Here is a 19999-nt window from a genome sequence, read left to right as displayed (position 1 = left end):
TATAAATGATAAAAAGCATCATCCTATTGGCTGATGTCCCATTCAACAATTTTATTTAGCTCTAAGCTCAATATTCCCTACAAACATATTACACTTGTATTTTTCTGATTTCTAAAATATTGCTTCCCCTAAAAGAAGATGCCTTTTCATCTTTGTTTTTATGAATATTATGGAGATTACTCACAATTGGGCATTAGAAATAGCCAATAAATCTTAAAGTACAGGAAAATGTTTTAAACCTAAATAATATAGTTACAGGTCACTATATGTCCACACACAAAATGGTTTTAATTTCATCTCACAATACTTGGGACAATACTGCTGTCTCGAACTACTAGACATTTCAGTAAGAATGGCAAACTGATATATATAAAACAAGAATTTTTTTAACACTAGGTATTTTCTTATATTAAATATTGGTAGTATAAAATGGTAGTATCTATAAGATAAACTATTACACTTGGAAATAACTAGTTTGTAATTTTGAAATGAATTCAAAGTGGGGGAAAACAGTTTTAAAAGGATGATTTAAAATGTGAAATGCTTCTCAAGGTATGTAATTTACTGGTCTTATGCAGAGTTTACCTGAAGTGATGTTTTATAGAACAGAAATGCAAAAATGCAGCAAGATAAAGTACCCTAAAGCAAAATCCCTAACTAGAAATCTTACAAAATCAGTACACCACAAGTAGTGTGAAATACAGATGTCAAATTGTTTGGGCACTGTTTTTTGATCACTTGTTAAAGAAATACATTATAATTAAAATATTTTGGTACCATTTAAATACTGTTATTCAAAAATTCTGATTTTTGACAAGGATAGAATGTAATACCAAAGAATTTTGCTTTGAATTTTGGAAAAAAAATTTTTCCCTACAACATTAACTTTTTTGAATATGTATCAAAAAAGTGCAGTCTAACGTGATTCATAAATAGTGAAAAATAAGCAATTGTCTTCCTTCATTTTGTTAGGTTTTCCTAATAAGGTTAAGTTCTCATTCAACATGCTCACTTAGTCAAAAGCAAATTCCGGTTTCTTTGGCAGTATGTACAAATAACTTCATTCCACATCTGTCATTTCTATTCCATCACTTTCTTTAACATATACCACAGAACCCAAGGTTTTCTCTGAAAGAGTTCCCGAGCCAATCTCTTTACTTCTTGTAAAGTGTTCTTGGTTTGTGTCTTCTAATCTTATTTTCTTGGTGTTTTGAAATAATTGAGTCACTGGTTCCAACTTGGTTTTCTCAGTCCCTTGCATCAAATGATCATCCACTTTTGAATCCATATGCAGAGCAGATACCTGAGTAGCAGATTTACTAAGGGAAAACCCCATTGGGATGGTCGAGTAAATATAGTTCGCAGGTACCTCTTTAAGTAGTGGAAACGTTTCTTCAACTTGATTGCTTGGAAAAGAAATAATAACAAGTGAATACAGTGGGAATTTCAACTAATCTCATGGCAATGCTTCTTTTCATGAAACATCATGATGGTGATGCTAAAAATATAAAAAAAAATTGCCTTCCATCTCTGTGTTCACATTTTCTTTGTGGGAGAATTTGCAGGTTCTACAGATTCTCTGAAAGTCTTTTTAAAAAGGAATTTACCAGATTTTATGCTTTATCACATTTCAGAAAATAACAGAACTTCTCTACTTAGTCCTTTATATCATTTTTGCTATCAAAAACTTTTCATAAATTATTAATGGCTTAAAGAAATAATTACCAAAGGCCATTCTACTAGATGTTCTGCCAAAAATAAAGATGCCCAAACAACTGTAAACATTTACCCACCTACTAACACACCATCAAAATATACAAAGCAAATAGAGAATTGAAGGGAGAAATAGACACTTCTATAATAATAGTTGGAGACTTCAATACTCCACTCTCAATAATGCATAGAACAACTAGACAGAGGTTAGGTAAGGAAAGAGAAGACTTAATAAATTAAACCAACTAGATTTAACAAACATTTACAGAACACTCTACTCAACAACAGCATACACATCCTCCAGTGCACATGGGACATTTTCCAGGATAGACTATAAGTTAGGCCACAAATTAAGTCTCAATTTATTTTATTTTACTTATTTATTTTAAAAATTTGGTTTTTGAGAGAGAGACAGAGAAAGAGCAAATGTGCTTCGGAAAAGGGAGTGAGAGAATCCTCAAGCAGATTTCCCACTGAGTGTGGGAGCCTGATGCGGGGCTTGATCCCAGGACCTTGAGACCATGACCTGAGCCGAAATCAAGAGCTTGCTGCTTAACCAACTGAGCTACCCAGGCAACCCCAGTCTCAACTGATTTTAAAAGATAGATATCATATAAGGTATCTTCTCTGACCACAACATAATGAAGGTAGAAATCAATAACAGAAGTAAAACAGGACAATTCACAAATCTATGCAAATTAACACACTCTTTAACAACCAATGGGCCAAAGAAATCACAAGGGAAATTAGAAAATACTTATAGAGATGAATTTGAACAAAGTTAGAGCATTCAAAACTTATGGGATGCAGCTAAATCAATGCTAAGGGTGAAATTTATAGCTATAAACACATTAACAAAACAAGACAGATCTCAAATCATCAATATAACTTTGTAACTTAAGGAACTAGAAAAAGAAGAACAAATTGTACTCATAGTTAGCAGAAGGAAGGAAATAATAAAGATTAGAGCAGAGATGAATAAAATAGAAAATAGAAAAATAACAGAAAAAACAATGAAACCAAAAGTGGTTCTTAAAAAGATCAACAAAATTGATCAAACTTTAGCTAGATGGACTAAGAAAAAAAGAGAAGAATCAAATTATTAAAATCAGAAATGAAAGTGGGGCATTACTACTGATTCTACAGAAATAAAAAAGGATTTATAAGAGAGTGCTCTCAAAAGTTGTATGCCAACAAATTGGTATTCTAGCAGAAATGGACTAATTCCAGAAATACAAAACCTACCAAGACTGTCATGGAGAAACAGAAAATCTGAATAGACCAATGACTAGTAAGGAGATTGAATCAGTAATCAAAAAACTCCTAACAAAGAAAAGCCCAGGACCAGATGGCATCACTGGTGAATTCTACCGATATTTAAAGAGTTAATAGCAATATTTTTCAAACTTTTCCAAAAATTGAAGAGGAAGGAATACTTCTTAACTCATTCTGTGAGGCCAGCATTACCTTGATACAAAAGCCAGGCCAAGACACTACAAGAAAACAAACAAACCTGTAGACTAATATTCCTAATGCACATCAATATAAAAATCTTCGACAAAATACTAACAAACTGAATTCAGCGAAGTATTAAAAGGATTATACACTCAGACCAAATGAGTTTATACCTAGAATGCAAGAAAGGTTCAATATATGAAAATTGATCAATATATCACATTACAGAATGAGGGAAAAGAATCACAATCATTTCAATTGAGGCAGAAAAACATCTGATAAAAATTCAACAAACTTTCATGATAAAACCAACAAACCAGAAAAGGAAGGAAAATACCTTAACATAATAAATGCCATATATGAAAAACCCACAGCAAATATCATACTCAGTGGAGAAAGCTTTTCCTTTAAGATCAGGAATAAGGCAAGAATGCCCATTTTCACCACTTCTATTCAACATAGTACTGGAAGTTCTAGCCAGAGCAAAAAGAAATAAAAGGCATACAAATTGGAAAGGAAGAAGTGAAATTACCTTTGTTCACAGATGATATGATCTTATATGCAGAAAACTCTAAAGATTCCACACACACAAAAAAATGACTGGAACTAATAAACGAATTCAGCAAAATTGCAGGATGCAGTCAGCACACAAAAGTCAGTTGCATTTCCAGCCAAGAATACTTTATCCAGCAAGGCTGTCATTCAGAGTAGAAGATAAGACGAAGTTACCAAGACAAAAAACAAAAAACAAAAACAAAAACACAAACAAAACAAAACAAAACAACAACAACAAAAAACCTTACAGGAATTTGTGAACACTAAACCAGCTCTACAAGAAATATTAAAGAGGACCTTTTGAGCAGAGAGAGCGCCCAAAAGTAACAAAGACCAACAAGGAAAAGAGACAATCTACAGGAACAGCGACTTCACACGTAATACAATGGCACTAAATTCATACCTTTCAGTAATTACTCTGAATATAAATGGACTAAATGCTCCTATCAAAAGACATAAGGTCTCAGAATGGGTAAAAAAACAAGATGCATCATGTGCTGTTTACAGGAGACTCATTTTAGTTCCAAAGACACCTCCAGATGGAAAGTGAGGGGGTGGAGAACCATTTATCATGTTAATGGACATCAAAAGAAAGCTAGAGTAGCCATCCTTATTTCAGACAAACTAGATTTTAAACCAAAGACTGTAATAAGAGATGAAGAGGGACACTATATCATAATAAAAGGGTCCAACCAACAAGAAGATGTAACAGTTGTAAATATTTAGGCCTCTAACTAGGGAGCAGCCAAATGTGTAAATCAATTAATGACAAAATTAAAGAAACTCATTGGTAATAATACAATAATAGTGGGGACTTTAACACCCTACTGAATACAATGGACAGATAATCTAAGCAGATAATCAACAAAGAAACTAGGGCTTTGAATGACACACTGGACCGGATGGACTTCACAGATATATCCAGAGCATTTCATCCTAAAGCAGCAGAATACACATTCTTCTCAAGTGCACATGGAACATTCTCCAGAGCAGATCACATACTGGGTCACAAATCAGGTCTCAACTAGTACCAAAAGATTGAGATCATACCATGCATATTTTCAGACCACAAAGCTATGAAACTTGAAGTCAACCACAAGAAGAAATTTGGAAGGACCACAAATCCATGGAGGTTAAAGAACATCCTGCTAAACAGTGAATGGGTCAACCAGGAAATTAAAGAAGAATTTTTAAAAATACATGGAAGCAAATGAAAACGAAGACATGACAGTTCAAAACCTTTGAGATGCAGCAAAGGTGGTCCTACGAGGGAACTATATAGCAATACAGGACTTCCTCAAGAAGCAGAAAAGACTCAAATACACAAACTAACCTTACACCTAAAGGAGCTGGGAAAAAATCAGCAAATAAACCCTACATCCAGCAGGAGAAGGGAGAGCAGAAATCAAAGATATAGAAATCAAAGAACTAGAACAGATTAACAAAACCAGGAGCTGATTCTTTGAAAGAATTAACAAGATTGATAAATCCCTACCCAGACTTATCAAAAAGAAAAGAGAAAGGACTCAAATAAATAAAATCATGAATGAAAGAGGAGAAATCACAACCAACACTGAAGAAATATAAACAATTATAAGAGAATAGTAGGAACAATTATATACCAATAAATTAGGCAATCTGGAAGAAACGGATAAATTCCTAGAAACATATAAACTATCAAAACTAAAACAGGAAGAAATAGAAAACCTGAACAGACCCATAATCAGCAAAGAAGTTGAGTCAGTAATCAAAAATCTCCCAACAAACAAGAGTCCTGAGCTGGATGGCTTCCCAGGGTAATTCTACCAAACATTTAAGGAAGAATTAACACCTATTCTTCTGAAGCTGTTTCAAAAAATAGAAATGGAAGGAAAGCTTCCAAACTCTATGAGGCTCGCATTACCTTGATCCCAAAACCAGACAAAGACCCCACTAAAAACGAGAATTACAGGCCAATGTCCCTGATGAACATGGATGCAAAAATTTTTACCAGGATACCAGCTAATAGGATCCAACAGTACATTAAAAGGATTATTCACCATGACCAAGTGGGATTTATTCCTGAGCTGCAGGGGTGGTTCAACATCTGCAAATCAATCAATGTGATTAAAGAACACATTAATAAAAGAAAGGATAAGAACTGTATGGTCCTCTCTATAGATGCAGAAAAAGCATTTGACAAAATATAACATGCTTCCTCGATAAAAACTCTCCACTGTGTAGGGATAGAGGGAACATACCTCAGTATCATAAAAGCCATCTATGAAAAACCCACAGCAAAATCATCCTCAACGGGGAAAAACAGAGCTTTTCCCCTAAGGTTAGGAACATGACAGGGATAGCCACTCTCACCATTGTTGTTCAACATAGTACTGGAAGTCCTAGCCTCAGCAAACAGACAACAAAAAGAAATAAAATGCACCTAAATTGGCAAAGAAGTCAAACAGTCACTCTTCACAAATGTCATGATACTTTATGTGGAAAACCCAAAAGATTCCACCAAAAAATTGCTAGAACTGATACAGGAATTCAGCAAAGTTGTAGGATATAAAATCAACGCACAGAAATCTGTTGCATTTCTATACACTAAGAATAAAGTAGCAGAAAGAGAAACCAGAGAATTGATCCTGTTCACAACTGCACCAAAAATCACAAGATACCTCGAAATAAACTTAACCAAAGAGTTAAAAGATCTATACTTTGAAAACTATAGAATACTCATGAAAGATAGTGAGGAAGATACAAAGAAATGGAAAAACATTTCATGCTCATGGATTGGAAGAACAAATATTGTTAAAAATGTCTATGCTACCCAAAGCAATCTACATATTCAATGCAATTACTATCAAAATACCACCAGCATTTTTCACAGAGCTGGAACAAACAATTCTAAAATTTGTATGGAACCAAAAAAGACCCCAAATAGCCAAAGTAATGTTGAAAAAGAACACTGGGGTGCCTGGGTGGCTCAGCTAAGCATCTGACTCTTGATTTCGGCTCAGGTCATGATCTCAGGGTCCTAGGATCACACCCTGCATTGGGCTCCACACTCGTGGGGAGTCCGCTTAAGGATTCTTTCTCTCCCCTTCCCTTTGTGCACTCTCTCTCTCTCAAGTAAATAAATAAATCTGAAAGAAAGAAAGAAAGAAAGAAAGAGAGAAAGAAAAAGAAAAGGAAGAAAAGAAAGACAAGAAAGAGAAAACCAAAGCTGGAGGCATCACAGTTCTGGACTTTAACCTGTATTACAAAGCTGTAATCATCAAGACAGTTGATACTGGCACAAAAACAGACACATAGGTGAATGGAACAGAATAAAGAACCCAGAAATGGACCCTCAACTCTACAGTCAAGTAATTTTCGACAAAGTAGGAAAGAATATCTAATGGAAAAATGACAGACTTTTCAACAGATGGTGTTGGAAAAATTGGACGGCCACATGCAGAATGAAATTGGACTACTTTCTTACACCATACACAAAAATAAATTCAAAAGAGATGAAAGACCTAAATGTGAGAAAGGAATCCATCAAAATTCTAGAGGAGAACACAGGCAACTACCTCTTTGACCTCGGCCACAGCAACTTCTTGCTAGACAGGTCTCCAGAGGCAAGGGAAACAAAAGCAAAAATGAACTACTGGGACTTCATCAGGATAAAAAGCTTTTGCACAACAAAGGAAGCAGTCAACAAAACTAAAAGGCAACCTATAGAATGGGAGAAGATATTTCCAAATGACATATCAGATAAAGGGCTAGTACCAAAAATCTATAGCAATTTTATCAAACTCAACACGCAAAACCCAAAAAATACAGTCAAGAAATGGGCAGAAGACATGAACAGACATTTCTCCAAAGAAGACATACAAATGGCTAACAGACACGTGAAAAAATGCACAATATCACTCAGCATCAGGGAAATACAAATCAAAACCACAATGAGATACCACCTCACACCTGTCAGAATGGCTAAAATGAACAACTCAGGAAACAACAGATGTTGGGAAGGATGTGAAGAAAGGGAACCCTCTTACACTGTTGGTGGAAATGCATGCTGGTGCTGCCACTCTGGAAAACAGTATAGAGGTTCCTCAAAAAGTTAAAAATAGAGCTACCCTATGACCTAGAACTGCACTACTACATATTTATCCAAAGGATACAAACATGGTGATTTGAAAGGGCACCTGCACTCCAGTGTTTGTAGCAGCAATGTCTACAATAGCCAAAATATGGAAAAAGCCCAGATGTCCATCAACAGATGAATGGATAAAGAAAATGTGGTGTGTGTGTATAGGTGTGTATGTGTGTGTGTATATATATATATATAGAGAGAGAGAGAGAGAGAGATACAGATATAGATAGATATATATCTCTATATATTACTCAGCCATCAAAAAATGAAATCTTGCCATTTGCAACAATGTGGACGGAACTAGAGGGTATTATGCTAAGTGAAATAAGTCAGCCAGAGAAAGACAAATACCATATGATTTCACACACATGTGGAATTTAAGAAACAAAACAGATGAACATAGGGGAAGGGAAGGAAAAATAATATAATATAAAAATAGGGAGGCAAACCAAACGAGACTCTTATCTATAGGAAAGAAACTGAGGTTTGCTGGAGGGGAGGTGGTTGGGGGGATGGGGTAATTAGGTGATAGACATTAAGGAGGGCATTTGATATAATAAGCACTGGGTATTATATGCAACTGATGAATCACTAAATTCTACCACTGAAACTAATAATATACTATATGTTAATTAAATTGAATTTAAATAAAAACATTTTTTAAGTTGCATTTCTCTTCCCCAACAATGCATAATCTGCAAAGGAAATTAAGAAAACAAATCCATCTACAGTAGCATAAATAAAACAATAAAATACTTAGGAATTAACCAAGGTGAAATACTTGTATGATGAAAACTACAAAACACCACTGAAAGAAATTAAGCAAGACATAAATAAAACATATCCCATGTTCATGGATTAGAAGACCTAATATTTTAAGATGTCCATATTACTCAAAATGATCTACACATTCAGTGCAATCCCTATGAACATCCCACTGACACTTTTTGCAGAAATAGAAAAATCCATCCAAAAATTCATATGGAATCACAAATAATCAAAATAATCTTGAAAAAGAATTAACAAAGCTGGAGTGCTCACACTTCCTGATTTCAAAGCTCAATAGAAGGCTACAGTAATCGAAAGAGTGTGGTACTGGCCTAAAAAGCAAATGTACAGACCAATGTAACAGAATAGAGAGCCCAGAAATAAACCCTCAGATATATGATCAAATGATTTTTGACAAAGATGCTTAGATCATTTGATGGAGAAAAGGACAGTTTTTTCAACAAAAGGTGCTGGGGAAACTGGATACCCACCTGAAAAAGAATGAAGTTGACCTTTACCCAACACCATATGCAAAAATTAACTCAAAATGTATCAAAGACCTAAATGCAAGATTTAAAACTATAAAACTGGACACCCAGACAGCCAGCACCCATCTATTAATGTGGAATCCAGAGTCTCTCAAGGCTGAGTCCTTGAAGTGGTTCCTAGTATGGGAGCAGTGGACAGAACACACATTACTGAATGTCCTTGTTCTTAGGAGATATGTGTTGAAATAGGGGTAAAGGATCATATCTACAACTTGCTTTCAAATTATCTAGCAATAGATAGATATAAAGAGAAAGTAAAATGTGCAAAATGTTAAAAATTGTTGAATCTAGGTAGGAAAGGATAAAACATTGTTCAGTGTATTATTCTTGTTAAGTTTCTGTATGTTTAAAACTTTTTCAAACGATAATATTGAAAAAGCTAAAAGTAATATACAGTTGACCCTTGATCAACACAGGTTTGAACCACATGCATCCACTTACAACCAATTTTTTTCAATAAATATGCATAATAATGTAAATGTATTTCCTCTTATGATTTTTTTTTCTTTTTTTTTTAAGATTTTATTTATTTATTTGACAGAGATAGAGACAGCCAGCGAGAGAGGGAACACAAGCAGGGGGAGTGGGAGAGGAAGAAGCAGGCTCATAGCAGAGGAGCCTGATGTGGGGCTCGATCCCATAACGCTGGGATCACACCCTGAGCCGAAGGCAGACGCTTTAACCGCTGTGCCACCCAGGCGCCCCTCCTCTTATGATTTTCTTAATAACCTTTTCTTCTCTCTAGCTTACTTATCGTAAGAATACAGTATATAATACACATGACATACAAAATAAGTTAATTTTTTATATTATTGGTAAGGCTTCCAGTCAGCAGCGGGCTATTAGTAGTTCAGTTTTTGGGGAGTTGATAGATATATGTAGATTTTTGACTGCATGGGCAGGGGTTTGGTGCCCCCAACCCCTGCATCGTTGAAGGGTCAATAATAGTAACAAAACTCTGTAAAACAACATACCGCATTTGACATCAACAATGGTAAAACAATGGTAACATACAGAATTCTCAACTAGCACATTAAATTTCAGTTTAATAGAGGGATTGAGGAGGAACCAAATACAATAGGGTAGATTTAGCCCTTTGAGTCTCACCTTAACTTGTCTGGAATCTTGAGGACATGAAGGGAGAACAAGTGTATTTGGGGCCTCTTTGGGCTGGCATTCAGATTGCCATTCAAGAAGAAATCCTGAATGCATAAGGAAGAAAAAGTTCCATTAGAAACCAAATAAATTTGGACATACACAACAGGAAACTTGCCTTATCATTAAGATATGCTACAAAATCAAAGTAAAAAAAGAAGTGTACAGTTTAGTACAGGTGCAGGAACAAATAAAGGACCAATAGAACATGACAGAGTTCCAAGTTGCACCTAGTTATGTGCCGGAACTTCACATATGGTAAGAGTGGCACCTTACAACAAAGGGGATAGAACAGACTAAGTTTAGTAGGATAGTACTGTGAATACCGGCTCATGATGGGGATGACAATAAAGCAGGATCCCTATTTTATATACAAACAAAAGTGGACTCCAAATGCAGTAAAGACATAAATGTGAATCACAGAACTATAAATGCAATTAAAAAATGTAGGACAATATATTTGTCACCTTGGGTGGAGAAAGATTTCTTGAACAAAAACTAAAAGGCTTAAGGGCGCCTGGGTGGCGCAGTTGTTAAGCATCTGCCTCCGGCTCAGGGCGTGATCCCAGCGTTCTGGGATTGAGCCCCACATCAGGCTTCTTCCTGGGAGCCTGCTTCTTCCTCTCCCCCTCACCCTGCTTGTGTTCCCTCTCTCGCTGGCTGTCTCTCTCTGTTAAATAAATACATAAAATCTTAAAAAAAAAAAAAAAAACTAAAAGGCTTAAACAGTAAGAAAACAGATGGACCTGACTATTCACAATTAAGAACTTCTATTCAATAAAGAAACTATAAACAAAGTTAAAATGATGGAGAGTGGAAGATGTGCTATATAAAGCAGACACGGGATTTACAGCTAGAATATAAGAAGAGTAACTACAAATCAACAAGAAAATAGGAACTCCAAGAGAAAAATGGGCAAAGGATAGAAAGACATAATTCACAGATTGGAGAATCCCTAATATATAATGAGTACATAAAGAGATGTTCAAACTTACTGGAGTCAGAGAAATGCAAGTTTACTACCATTAGAATGGCACACTAGAAAGGTGGATAATAACATGGAGAATTAAGGAGAATACAGGATGATGGGAAACCTTGTGCATTGCTGGTAGAGTAATTTTTAGCTCCTATTTCATATTCCACATCCAGTCCTTCAATGAATCCTGTTTCTGTTTCTATTCTTGCCCAACCCTTCCCATTGTTATGTTCTTCAAACTGTATCTGGAATGAGCCTTTTAAAACATAAGCCAGATCTCATCGATCTTCTGCTCTAGGTACTTTCCATGTCAGAGTGAAAGCCAAATTGTCTATATATTCAGTCTCCAGCTGTGGTAGGCAGAATAATGGTTCTCAAAGATGTCCACATCCTAATTCCCAGAACATGTGAATATGTCACATGGCAAGGGGAAATTAAGGTTGCCGATGGAATTAAGGTTGCCAGTCAACTGACCTTGAGGTGGAGAGATTATCCTGGACTCATCACTGGTTATCAATGAAATCACAGGGGTCTTCATAAGTGAAAGAGAGGTGGGACTGTCACTGATAGAACGATGTAATATGGGAAGGACCTAACTGGCCATTGATGGCTTTGAAGATAAAAGGATACCATGAGCCGAACAAAGCAGAAGCTGGAAGGTAAGAAAATGGATTCTTCCTGAGTCCCCAGAAGGACTACAGCCCAGCTGACGTCTTAATTTTACTCTAGTGAGACCCATTTTGGACTCCTAACCTCCAGAACTGTAAGATAATATATTCGTGTTGCTTAAAGCCACCAAGTTTGTCGTAAATTGTTACAGCAGCAATAGGAGACTAATACACCAGCTAACATTCTGTTCTCTCCAGCTTCTATCTCTCACTCATTCTGCCCCATTACCTCATTGCTGTTCCTAAGTATATGCTATGCCAATCCCTCTTCTGCTTTAGGGCTCAGGCACTTACAGTTCCCTCAGTCTGAAGTAATTTTTAAATTGCAAACCACTGTTATAAAACAGGCAAAACACGTGGTTTTTAGATAGTGCACAAAAGGCAGTGCTAAAGAGTAATCCCTGAGACAAAGGAAATAAACGAGGTGAACCCTATGAGTGCTCACTGCCTGGAAATTTCAGGCTTCTGCACAACGAGGGGGAACCCAAAGTATGTCTAGTTATTTCAATGAGTTGGGAAGACAGGAGTTCAGAGTTTGTAGAAGCCAAGGTCACTAGAACTTGTGGAGAGAGGTGCAATGAAAGGAAGAGCTCCAGAGATCGGCAGAGGATTCCCCACAATCCTTTGGCTGGGTACTAATCAGGAAACATATGTGTAAGGAAACTACTGGGGCCTGAGAAAAAACCATCAAAAAGGAGAAGGCCGAATAGTTCGCAGAGCTTCCACAGGGCCAAGAATGGAGTTCCCACCAGCCTGCGTGTAGAGAACTCCTAACACATGGGGCATTGAACAGAGTCCTCAAAAAGGTACTGGCCTCAGAAAGGGGCCAGATTGGCCCTAAAGAGTCTTTTGGACCCAACAAATCTTAAAAGCAAGCTTCTAAAGCATCGCTGTCCAACAGAACTTTCCTCAGTGATTTAAATATTCTCTATCTATTGTCCACTATACTAGCCACTAGCCAAATGTGGCTTTGGAATTTGAAATGTACATAGTGCAAATGAAATTTTAAGTTTTATCTCATTTTATAAATATATTTAATATTATATATTCTCACTTAATATTATATATAAATATTTAATATTATATAATCTTATTTAATATTAATAATTTAAGTTTTATCTAATGTTATTAATATGAATTCAAAATACCACATGTAGATAGTGGTTACTATTTTCAATAGAGCAGCTCTAAAGGATACAACTGTTTCCAAGTAACATTACTACATTTCAGAACAAAGCTTAAATATATTTAAAGAAAAACAAAAACAAAAACTTCCAGCACCCAACAATGTAAAATCTACAATGTCTGGAAGCCAAAAAAAGTAACCAGGCATGAAAACAAGCAGAAAAACACGACCCATAAGCAGGAGAAAAAAAAATTAGTTAATAGAAGCAAACCCAGAAATGACATAGGTGATAGAATTAGTACACAATGATTTTAATAACAGCTATTTTAAATATATTCCATATTTTCAAGAAGGTAGAGCAAAGCATGAGCATGATGAGGTTAGAAATGGAAGATATTAAAAAGAATTAAACTTCCAGAGATGGAAAAAAAAATTCTGATATAAAAAATACCGTGGATGGGGTTAACACCGTCAAAGGAAAGAAGAGTGAACTTGAAGGTATATCAAAAGATGTATTAGAATGAACAGAGCACCAGTTAGCTGTGAAACAACATCAAGCAACTTAACATATGTTCAGTTGAAGTCCCCAGTTTTTTTCTTAGGGGACCAAGGAGTTATAAGGAAAAAAAGACAAAATAAAGGTTTTCTTTTCTTTTTTTTTTTAAATTTTATTATTAGAGAGAGAGAGAGAGAGAGAGAGAGAGAGGGCGCGTGTGCACGTACAAGTTGGGTGAGGCGCAGAGGGAGAAGCAGGCTGTCTGCTGAGCAGGGAGCCTGACTCGGGGCTTGATCCCAGGAGTCCAGGATCATGCCCTGAGCAGAAGACAGAAGCTTAACCAACTGAGCCAACCAGGCACCCCAAAATAGAGGCTTTCATGGTGAAGCTTGTGAAATGATGGGGGAAACTAAGGGAACAGAAAACCCGAACCTTAGAATTACACGTGAGTGTTTGTCACAGCGGGAGAGCACGGGTTCTATAAAAGGATTAGTTGGGGCAGGATGGAGCACTTAACCGCTCTTTGGATTTCCATAGAGGGAAGAAAAGGTTCACTTTCTTGGGTTGGGGGACAAAGTCGTTAATAGGAAAAGAAAGGAAAATCTTCCTGCTCTGGTTTGGCCTTAAAATGTCCTTTTTCCTACAGTCTTTCCAAAGAATCTTCAGTAACATCTAGGTGGTGCACATAAATGCTTAAGCTTTTCTTATTTTTCCCCTAAGGGAAGTATTTTCTACCTTCCATATTAGTAATTCCCTCTTTCCTCCCAAGTCTTCAGCTCTGGGAGTTTTGAGGTTCCTACATTTTTCCCTTTCTTTTCCATAATGATAGATAATGAGAACCTTTCATTCACTATGATCTTAGTATCTGAAGAGGTAGTAAGATTACACATTGTTTTTCCTAAAATAACTTTTTAGGATGGTCTTTGAGAGTTCATGCTTCATGTTTTTTTTTAATTAAAAAAAATTTTAAAAAGATTTTATTTATTTATTTGAAAGAGAGTGAGAGAGAGAGAGAGAGGGGATAGGGGGGAAGGGCTAGGAGGGGGGTGGAGAGGCAGGCTCTGAGCAGGGAGCCCCACACTGGCCCAGGACCCTGAGATCATGATCTGAGCTAAAGGCAGACACTTAACCAACTGAACCACCCAGGCGCCCCCATTTTAAAGTATTTTTAAGTAAGCTCTACATCCAACGCGGGGCTTGGATTCACAACCCCAAAAGCAAGAGTCGCGTGCTCTACCAACTGAGCCAGGCAGGCACTCCAGTTCATGTTTCTTTTTAACTTATTTTATCAATTAGGCATAATTATATTTCAGAGGAAAGGTACCTCTTGGGACCTCTGACTTTTTGTTTAAAACAACAGGAACACTCAAGTTAAGTCTTTAGTCTAGCTATACTTACAAAGTATATGATAGCTGAAAATAAATGCTACAAACTAGATGTAATGGCACAAACAATGGTGAAATCAGAGCAGAGATGGGGAAAACATGGCACTTATAATTAAATGTACTTGTACGAAGAAATTTGTTCTAACATGTGTTTATAACTGCCAATAATATATTGGGGGGGGGAGGAGTACTCACCTGGCAAAAACAGGAATTGTTAGTCTCTTCAAATATGAAATTACTTTTGAAATACAGAGGTGCAAACTCTATCAAGATCATCAGAGAACAGCTATAAAAATCTAGTTACCTATTTCACCTGTAGGAAAAGACAAGCAGATAAAGCCCTTAGAATTCAGAAGCCCTTGGATTCTTTAAGACAGTATATTTAATATTAAGAAATGTTAAAAAACAGTATTTCTTTTCAAGCCGGGCTCCTAAAATTTGGCAGAGTAACGCAGTCCTCATTCTTTTTCACCAAAAAGCTAATATCTTCACTTTTAGGTAATGTGGTTAATTTTAACATAGTTGGATTGCCAAAAATATTACACCTGGTTAAATTAAAGGAGTATTCCAAGACTGAAGGCTCCTACTCGGGAGAAGACAAATGTAAATGGCATTAAACAGGCAAACAATCGATACAGTATTAAATATCAAGTGAGATAGTATACCCTTTCCACTTTGTTTTTCTGGAAAGGGGTCTTGGAGAAGAACTGGCATGTGGAGAAGGAATACCAGTCAGGAATCAGCGCCTTTTCATTGTTAGTCCTGCCACTTCACGATTCAGCCATGACTGAATCATGCAGAGTTGACCGGGTCGTGGGTCCGCTGGCTCCCCAGGCTGCAGGCGCTTACCCGAACAGAACTGCTCTCTTCCGAGGGGATGCAGCAACAGAACCCGATCTGCGATACTCTCTGAAAACCAGCTCCTGGCTACGGCAGGTAGAGCTCAGCAACCGCCCAGTGCCCAAAAGCAGCTCTGGGGAGTAACGAGTTCATGAACGTAGGTCCAAAACGGTACCGTATCCTAGGAAAAAAAATGCCACAAAGCTGCAAGAGCGAAGCAGCAGGTGTTCTAGAGCCGAGAGAAGGCGGCAGGAGGAGATCCAGCCCTGCGCATGTGTGTTCTATGCAAGTGCGGCAGCCGCAAACAGGGAATAAGAATTAAGTGGTGAAGAAGGGGGACAGCGGCTGGTTACTAGGAGACGGGACGCTCGGGTGGGACTTCTAAGCGCTGCGTGGGCGTACGCCTGCGCGGCGCGGATGGACCAGGAAGAGGCCTCTACTACGCGCCCTGTAAGGCGGACAGGTGGACGTACGCGTCGCTACGTGCGTGGGTGCGCACGCACGGCTTGTAGTCCCCGCGAGAGGGAGGGTCGAGCCAGGTACGCGTGCGCACGGGAACTGGGGGCTCGCGGGACGGAAGCGGAGCTAAGGCGCCGGGGAGGTGGAGGACGAGCCCCCCTCAGGTACAGAGCGTGAGGGCGGGGCTGACGGCGGCGCCGACGGGCGCTAACCGGGTCCCGCCTTCCTCTGCCTCCCCCGGGGTGGGGCCAGGTCGATTTGTGGGTCGGAGGGGAGGGGAAAGGGGCGGAGGATGGAGACGGGGAGGGACCTGGATCCCTGGCGCAGGCCAAGGTCTGCCAGTCGTCGAGATGAGCGCCGGGGAGGATGACGGGGCGAGAAACCCGGGGAGGGACTCGGAGCTCCAGGTAGAGGCAGCAGGGATGTGCCGGGTTGGGTTAAAGCAGTTTTTGTATCGGAAGGCCCTGCAACATGGCGGGTGTGACGGGGATTAGGGTCTGTGGGTCATCTCTGAGACGGGAATTTACTGCTTGACCGGCTGTGAGAGACGGTAGCGGGCAGAGTTGCGGTCCAGGGAAGCCCTCCAGGAGCAAACTTTGCCGCTGTTGTCGTTTCTTGGGCGCTCAGGGTTGAGCCCAGTTCCTATGGTGACCGCTTCGCTTCCTGCCGCAGCTGTCCGCTTGGTTGTTGGGGGGACTGTTCTGTTTAGAAACGCTTGAAGTGGAGGTGAGGAATTTGGACGTCAGAGATTTGGGAGTTCAACCTGCTCTTCCTGACTGCCAGCCTCTCACTTCTAAGCCTCTTTATAGACTTTGGGAAGTGAAGGGCCGAGTTTATGTAGGTATTTGCATGAAAATCTCATGTAATTTCAGTAGAAATTATACACAGGAAAGGCAGGGTAAACTGGTTTTTGTTTGAAAAAATATTTGAGACTAAAATTGAATAACCGCGGCGATTATGGACCTGATACCTAAATACGCATAGGAATACATTGTAATTGTTTGTTTTTAAAGTAAAGTCAAGGATCATGGCTTCAAGAAGGATTTGCATAGATGACATAACCCCAGTGTTTTCCATCTTCCATTCCAGGCCCTTGTATCGCAGGATATTCGTTGTTTTAAATTTCCTCCACTGGTTTTCAGCACTTAAAGTACCCCTTCCCCCTTTTTTGACCTGTAAGGAAATAAATAGAATAATAATTGGTTTATAACTAGAAGAAACTACGTTAGTTATAAACATAAATGGGAAGTGTCACATTCAAAATCTGCCTTCAGGATAAAACTGATTCTTGTTTGTATCTTAATTGCTCAAGGAACTAAACCATTCAATTTTAATTAGTGAGAAATAAATTAGGAAGGTATATTAATGAAATATTTATTGTAAACAATAAACTTTGGCATTATTTAATGGCAGCTTCCAAAATATATCTTATATTGTTTATTATCTGAAAAAAATCACTGCTTATAGTCCAGCGTATAATCAGATGTAGAGATTCCGTTGGCTCCTTTTTTGTCTTCTTTTTTAGTTGGTTAGATCAGTTTTAGGGTAATTTGCTTTTAGAGTATTCCATATACAGAGACAGTTTGAGCGGGTGTTATTCATTCTCTTTTCTCATCACATGCTCCCTCTTCTTCGCAGATGTAGCCACCATTCTGATTTCTCTGATAACCACTTCCTCGCTTTTCCTTAGAGTTTCACCATCTTTGTATGTGAACATGCACATTCTAGTTTGGCTTGTTTTTGAACTTTATGTAAATGGAATTGTAGTAAGTATTCCTTTCTAGTTTGCTTCTTTACTCAATGTTATGTTTTTAAGATTTATCCTTGTTGCTTATAGTTAGTTTGTTGTTTAGTGTTTACCTACTCTACTATTAATGTTTTTACAGTTTTTGGTAAACCTGAACCACTGCTGTGGACTTTCTCATACATGTACCCCATGATAATCTTTTGAATTGAGCTAGTTACTAAAGTAGTTCTATTTGTCTTAGTTATGGAATTAACATCAGTTTATTATTAATATTTTTTAGTTTAGGAAAGCCTCTTGAAAACAACTCCTTAACCCCGTATGTTTCTTAGAGGTCTTGATAAATGATACTTCTCCTAAGGCCATTGTTTTATGCTCTTTTAAAAAGACAAGTGATTTCTTTACAGAATAGTCTGGATTGAAGAGAAGTAAGGAGCTTAAAATTGGATGGATAACTGGAGAGATTATTTCTTTTTCATAAGTAAGGTTAATAAGCGTTGTGTCTTTACTGTTTTGTTTGAAGTGAATTCCCAAAACATTTATTCACTTATTTTTATAATACAAAAACCTATCTCAAAATTATTCATAAAACTTTGTGGTTTTCTGCATCTTTCTGTTGGGCTATTCCTTCCTATTCCAAAGCATCTGTCAATGTAAACTTTGGGAAACAGTTTTATAAAAAGAAAACAAGATTTCAAAATCCCATATAAAATACTCCAGTATTTTTAATTATTCTATCAAAATATTTGGTGACATTTTTTGAGCATGTGTTATATGCATGATATTTTGCTTAAGATTGATGTTTTTTCTTTTTAGGACATGATCTTACCTCCTATTTCATGAAAAATGAAAATTTTACCAGGCAGGACCTTCTTCAAATTTCTACCCTTTTTATCGAAATCTTTACCTGACCTTGTTTTCCTCTTTCTTGTTTCAAAGGACAGTGCACATGCCGTTCCTTTGGAGAGAGGCTCAGTGGCCTCTCTCCATTAGTTAACATTAACCCATGTGTTAGGAATCTTTGATGTGTTTATACTATAGGGCTTCTTAACCTAGAGCACAAGAACTTTAGGGAGTTATTCAACCCCCTGAAATTTTTTGTAAAGTTCTGTATGTGTTTTTATTTTACTGAGGAGAGGACTCAGGGCTTTTGTTTAATTCTGAAGGGAGTCCTGATATAAAGAGAATTAAGAAACAAGGTTTTCTCCTTTGTAGTAACCTTCAAAAACGGTGGTCTTCTTCCACCTTTTGCTGTACTTCTCGTCTCACAATCATACTTCCTAAAAGAAGTCTACATTTTCTATTTCCTTTTGTTCATTAACTCGTTTATTAGTCCTCTTTGAATTTGCTTCTACCCCATCTGTATCTTTGAAACTACTTTGTTCAAATCATCAAAATTTTGTTATTTTGAAAATGTGCTATTGACTACCAGCTTTGTGCTGGGCACTTCTGTAGGCATTAGAGATATAACAGTGACCAGACAAAAGCCTAGATCTCTTGGAGTTTACATTTTAGTAGTGGGGAGACAGACCATAAACAAGTGAAAAAATAAATGATACAATTTTAAATAGTGTTAAGTGCAAATAACCTGATGAAAGAGTATCTAGGAGAGAGGCTACTTTAGGTAAGAGGTCAGGGAAGACCTGCTAACATTTCAACCAGAGAAGGAGCCAGTCATACACAGGGCTGGATAAGAGAGTGTTCCTAAGAGAAGGAAAGCAAGGACAGAGACCTTGAAGTGGAATGAGATTGGCACAGTGGAGGAACAGAAAGAAAACCAATAAAGCTGATGGGTGAAAAAGAGAGTACTAGATCTATTTAGGAAAGTGAAGGCAGGGGTTCGTGGGTGGCTCAGTCGTTGAGCGTCTACCTTTGGCTCAGGGCCTGATCCAGGGTCCTGGGATCGAGCCCCGCATCCGGCTCCCTGCTCCGCTGGGAGCCTGCTTCTTCCTCTCCCACTCCCCCGGCTTGTGTTCCCTCTCTCA

General features: G+C 37.8%; 2 protein-coding genes across 4 annotated transcripts in view; one reads left to right on the top strand and one right to left on the bottom strand.

Annotated features, from left to right (window-relative positions):
- Positions 1–694: 694 nt before the first annotated feature.
- On the bottom strand, positions 695–16348 carry CUNH2orf15 (chromosome unknown C2orf15 homolog). Of its 3 annotated transcripts, XM_008699778.2 has the most exons (4): positions 15821–16348; positions 15167–15284; positions 10273–10367; positions 695–1406 (listed from the first exon to the last, which is right to left on the bottom strand). In XM_008699778.2, the coding sequence occupies exons 2-4, from the start codon at positions 15245–15247 to the stop codon at positions 1061–1063; spliced, it is 522 nt and encodes a 173-aa protein (XP_008698000.1). In that variant the 5' UTR covers positions 15248–15284; positions 15821–16348; the 3' UTR covers positions 695–1060. The 3 variants fall into 3 exon arrangements, with proteins under 3 accessions (XP_008698000.1, XP_040479500.1, XP_040479501.1); XM_040623566.1 differs by having other exon boundaries at positions 15167–16348; XM_040623567.1 differs by lacking the exon at positions 15167–15284 and having other exon boundaries at positions 15637–16348.
- A 222-nt stretch (positions 16349–16570) lies between these two features.
- TSGA10 (testis specific 10) overlaps positions 16571–19999 on the top strand; it is a 161619-nt gene continuing 158190 nt past the window's right edge. Inside the window, exon 1 of the mRNA XM_008699777.2 lies at positions 16571–16677. Within this exon, the coding sequence (XP_008697999.2) occupies positions 16621–16677 (57 nt within the window). The 5' untranslated portion in view covers positions 16571–16620. The remainder of the gene's footprint in view (positions 16678–19999) is intronic.

Source organism: Ursus maritimus, unplaced genomic scaffold (genome assembly GCF_017311325.1).
Source record: "Ursus maritimus isolate PB19 unplaced genomic scaffold, ASM1731132v1 scaffold_6, whole genome shotgun sequence".
NCBI lineage: Eukaryota > Metazoa > Chordata > Mammalia > Carnivora > Ursidae > Ursus > Ursus maritimus.
This window is presented reverse-complemented; position numbering and strand designations above follow the sequence as displayed.